Source organism: Brassica napus, chromosome A1 (assembly GCF_020379485.1).
Source record: "Brassica napus cultivar Da-Ae chromosome A1, Da-Ae, whole genome shotgun sequence".
Taxonomy (NCBI): domain Eukaryota; kingdom Viridiplantae; phylum Streptophyta; class Magnoliopsida; order Brassicales; family Brassicaceae; genus Brassica; species Brassica napus.
In genome coordinates, this window is record NC_063434.1 from 24,272,438 (window position 1) to 24,277,221 (window position 4,784).

General features: G+C 35.8%; 1 protein-coding gene across 1 annotated transcript; it reads right to left on the bottom strand.

The window, feature by feature from the left end:
* Positions 1-987: 987 nt before the first annotated feature.
* LOC106346643 (probable cysteine protease RD21C) lies at positions 988-3,105 on the bottom strand. The gene is made up of 5 exons (XM_013786029.3): positions 2,587-3,105; positions 2,255-2,493; positions 1,869-2,009; positions 1,334-1,771; positions 988-1,235 (listed from the first exon to the last, which is right to left on the bottom strand). Exons 1-5 carry the CDS (start codon positions 3,023-3,025, stop codon positions 1,143-1,145), a joined length of 1,350 nt encoding a protein of 449 aa, XP_013641483.2. The 5' UTR covers positions 3,026-3,105; the 3' UTR covers positions 988-1,142.
* Positions 3,106-4,784: the final 1,679 nt, after the last annotated feature.

Consider the following 4,784-nt stretch of genomic DNA (forward strand, 5'->3'; position numbering starts at 1 on the left):
GATAAACTGTGATTAGAAGTTTTTTAAAATATTTCATGGAATAGTTAGTTTATTTTCAAAACATGATCGCAATTTTATAGTTAAATCTAAGATGAGCATTTTTTTTCCAAGATTTGGGAATCTACAAGTTTATTTTTCAACTATTGTTTACGCACAATTATACCTCAAGTTAAAGTTATAATGGACTATGAAAAACTATGATTAGAAGTTTTTTGAATGTTTAATGGAATTGTTAGTTTATTTTTAAGTGTGATCACAATTTTAAAGTTAAATCTAGAAATCGAAAAATAAGAATTTAATTCTTCACTATTTGCTATCGACATATTTATTCCCCAATAATCATTATGCAGAATTTTTTGTTTGTCACGGAAACGATTATATTAAACTTATAATGTGTAAAAGGCCTGAGAGAATATAAAGAAAGCTACTACAACTAATAAAGAGATGGACATGTCTAAAGAGTGAAAAGATCCGAAAAACACTTTACATGAAACCCGAAAGCTATTGTTCGAAAGAACGATTGATGATACTCGAATAAACAACGCACGAGGAGTTTGGATGACGTGGTTTCTTTCTTATTCGAATCCAAAATGTGAAATTAACTGCAGGCATCATATTCAAAATATATATTTGAGTAAGGATAATTTATACATCTAAAAAGAATAATCGAGACTTCAACATGCTAAAATGTTGAGAAAAGAAACGTGATTTCGCATAAATGTTACAACTTGTTTGGCCTAAATCATCATATCATTGTTCTAAGCCGTTAACAAGACACCATTGTTGATCACCAAGAAGATTCACATTTGCGAGTTGATCAAAGTTACTAAAACAAGAATCAATGGACGATCACTACAAGAAACTCATAGATAAGCAGAAAAGCTATAGGTTAAGCACAGAGAATCTAAATGCCAAGCGTCCGAAATCACATCACAAGAGGGAATCATACTAAATTAATAAGTCATGATCAGATTGATTTATGTTTAAAAAAAATTGTATCAACTTTTATTACTCAAGAAAGAGTGTGATCACACTATGAACCAATATAATTCTGAAGTGTCTAAAGACAAAGGACAGAGTCTTGGACACTTGGAATACAAAGCTGAAAAACTAAACGGCTCCTTTATTCGTTTCGTCTATCCTCAAGAGCTGCTCACAAGCACGTTAGTAGCCTTAGTGGTCGCAGTCGCTGGGCCTCGGGTAAGAGCTTTTACACTTAACGGACTGTCTGCCTTCTGTCCACACCAAATTTCATAATACGAATCAGTCAAAAGTAACAGACAATAACATAAGTCGTCTTTAAGCCAAAAGAGAGGAAGAACAAGAAACTAACCATTCTACAAGTACCAGCCTCCAAATCGCAGACAGGGTACGCCTGAGGGCAGCAGCTAGAGCCATCCTCACAGCAAGTAGCTGACTCATACGGACAACATCCCCAGCTATAGCATTTCCCTTTGTACTCATATAGACAACAACACGTGGACTTGGCTGGACAAGTGTAAGACTTGTCACAAACAACAGGTGAAGGTGGTGGCGGTTTTGGTGGGTTTGAGCTAGATGATTTGGTAGGATAAGAAGCCATCATCGCCACACCACATTTCCCTGACGAATCTTTAATGTTACGTTGGAGCTTAACGTATCCGCTTTCTCCCCAGTTTGATCCCCATGAGTTACGGATAATCCAGTAGTCTTGACCTTCTTGGGAGGTTCCGTATCCCACGGCTACCACTCCATGGTCCAAAGCTGTTCCACATGTTCCTGTAAACACACCCTGAAGAAACAACAAAAACATATGTATATAACATTTAATGAAACTGATAATGCCAAGAAAACAAATCATGCATGAAGGTTTGTGTTTAGTATATTACAGATTGGTAAAGCTGGAACTCTCGGCCACCGGCTTCGATTGCAACACTAATTGGTTGATGAGCAAGAGCCTTATTCAAAGACTTCTCATCGTTTTCAGGAACATCCTCAAAACCATCGATTGTAACAACACGAGTGTTCTTCTGTGGGAACAAAACATAGCATAACCCATGAGCCACTAATCAAAACTATAAAGCAAGCATACCAACATGGAGTTAACCTAGTGTGCCTAAAACTCTTTAATTTTAGTAAGCGTCTAAAGTGCTCTCTAAAGGAAAGTTAATTTAACATGACATAGACTTCTCCTAACGAATATACGGACCTAGGGCCAAAACCTCCTAGTCATTCGAAAAACACTACAAAATGTTGTCGTTTCAGCGGTTTATACCTTGTCGGAATTGCACATGTTAACATCAGTGGCTGCATAAGGATAATCTTCCTCTGTGTCAATACCACCGTTGTCAATAATGAACTGGAAAGCATAGTCCATGAGACCACCATTACATCCCTCATTGTAGCTTGTGTCACAATCAACAAGTTCTTGCTCCGACAGTGACACCAGTTCCCCTGTCTTGATCTGGTTTATCCCTTCAACAGCTCCAATCGCCGAAAACGCCCAACAACTTCCTATTTATTACAAAAAACCTCTCTTAACACTACACATAAAACGCAATAAATCGCAAACGCAATTCTAAAGAGAGAGAGACTATGAAGTAATACCACATGATCCTTGATCTTTGACTGGAACAACCGCACCCTTGGCTCTCCAGTCAACTTCATCAGGCAACTTATCTCCAACCTTGTGTAGATACCTCTCTGCCTTCGCCGAAACCCTAGTCCTCTCCATCTTCTTCCTCAAGTACATCGCTCGAAACTCCTCGTTGGTCAGATCAGCGAACCGGGTCAACCCGAGTTCGTAACTCTGGTTCGGGACAGAGTTGTGCTCTTGCACGAACCTCACGTTGTCCATGAAGATCTGAAACCGCTGATCCTTCTCTCCTAGTCCATTGTAGTTCTTGTGATTCTCCACAAGCCACCGCTCGAATATATTTCGTTCCATCAGGTTCTGCTCAAGCAACTTCGCCTTGACGCCGCCGAGAGACGAGGAAGCTAGTAACACCGAGAGGATCACGAGAGTAAATCTAATTGTAGTAGACATGGTTTGTTTTGTTAGGTTTCTATGAGATTTGTGAGAACTGTTGCGTCAAAGTATTTATAGGGTAGGACACTTTTGTCTTTGAGAGAGAAGTGGGAAGCGTGAGGGATACATGTGCTCTTCGCATTGGATTTGGGCCTAATGGCTATGACGTGTCATTTTGTTTTTATATTAAAATGATTAAATGCAGTGGATAATTCATAGTTTGATTCAACGAATTTCTCTTGTATATCTTGTTTAAACTTTAGCTATTTAGTTAACTCTTAATTGTCGAAATAATAAATTGATTAAATAACTTCTGATAGTTCTTTTGATAGAAATGTAAATTTCATTACTTTTGTAATTTAGGTTGAATACAATAAACTTGTATTCTAGTTAGCAGATCAGTGTTAAATGTTAATCTCCCAAAAACGATTTGAAAGACTCAAAACACACACATCCTAGAACTAAACTCAATTAAATAAAATCATGCCTAGAACTAATAGAATTTGTATCATACTTTAACATAATATGTTATCATATTATTTTAAAATGTATTTTATTAATAATAACACGTATAAACTCGTTTATTCTTATTACTTTTTATTTATTTATTAAATATTGAGATATCTGGCTAATTGTCCTTTAATATTTATAGCATGTTTCTATCGTTTGGAAAACCTAATTCTAACCTTCATGACATGGTACATTAAAACTCTGCAATCTTTTCTCGGTAGGTACTATGAACCCCTAGGGGACCCATATGGTATCAAAACAAATGATTTAAAAAATACATTTTTGATGTCGTGGTTACAGGTTACAATAACCAAAGAAATATTCTGTTTTTCAATTATTTTTGTTGTTGCTTGCATCGTGACAACATCGTGAAAAGTCTTATATTCCAACTCTGAAAGTAAAACGAGGAACTCTTCGTTCCCAAGTTTTAAAATCCCTATTATGTAATCCTTGTTTCATATTTTGAAATCTCTCTTATCAGTGGCGGAGGCAAAATTTTAATTTACTAGGCCAATTTGATAATAAGTACATTTTACAGGGGGGGCCAATAGATACATTTTAATATTCCAATAGAAAGAAGGATATAATCCTAGTAGTAGTAGTAACCAATATGGGTCATGTGACCCCTTTGGCTACAAGCTACCTCCGCCAATGTCTGTTATATAATCCTCGTTTCATATATTTATACGGTTTTCTATTGGTTACTACTACTAGTAGGATTATATCCTTCTTTCTATGCGGCCCATGCTTTAGCTCAATTATTTAGCTAATGTGATTTTAGGTTGATATATATTAATTACGATGGTTAAATTGTAGTGAAAATAGTATTAAAATAGGGTTCGACTTTCAACAGCCTATACTTGAATATGTACTCTTACTTTATGTTTTTGAGTCTGTGACTACCATATTCGAGTTAAGATTGAGTCCTTTTCATTCGTTTTACAAGCAAGCCAATTGAAATATGGTTGGATGTTTGTTGTTCTAAACGATGTAGTAGCGTCTCTTGGCAGAGTCTTTTGGATTTTTGTTTGAAGAGATCCACGCTATATAGTTTAATAAATCATGTTAAAACTCTAAACTAGTTACAGTACTGCCCAAGTCTTTATTAAATACTCTCAAGATTGTGAAGATTTCATCTGCATATTCTATACATTACTTGCTCAATAATTCTGGAGTAAATCGAACAATTTAATGTTCTTCCCTAGTTTTAATATATTTTTGGTAAAACCCTAGTTTTAATATTATACTATGATACATGTATCAAGGG

Bases quoted from the DNA above. Each gene is read 5' to 3' on its own strand.
- LOC106346643 (XM_013786029.3), bottom strand. From the start codon at position 3,025: ATGTCTACTACAATTAGATTTACTCTCGTGATCCTCTCGGTGTTACTA. The intron at 2,010-2,254 runs GTATAAACCGCT...TTGTTCCCACAG, and splicing joins ACATGTGCAATTCCGACAAG to AAGAACACTCGTGTTGTTAC. The intron at 1,236-1,333 runs GTTAGTTTCTTG...TGGTGTGGACAG, and splicing joins AGGCTGGTACTTGTAGAATG to AAGGCAGACAGTCCGTTAAG.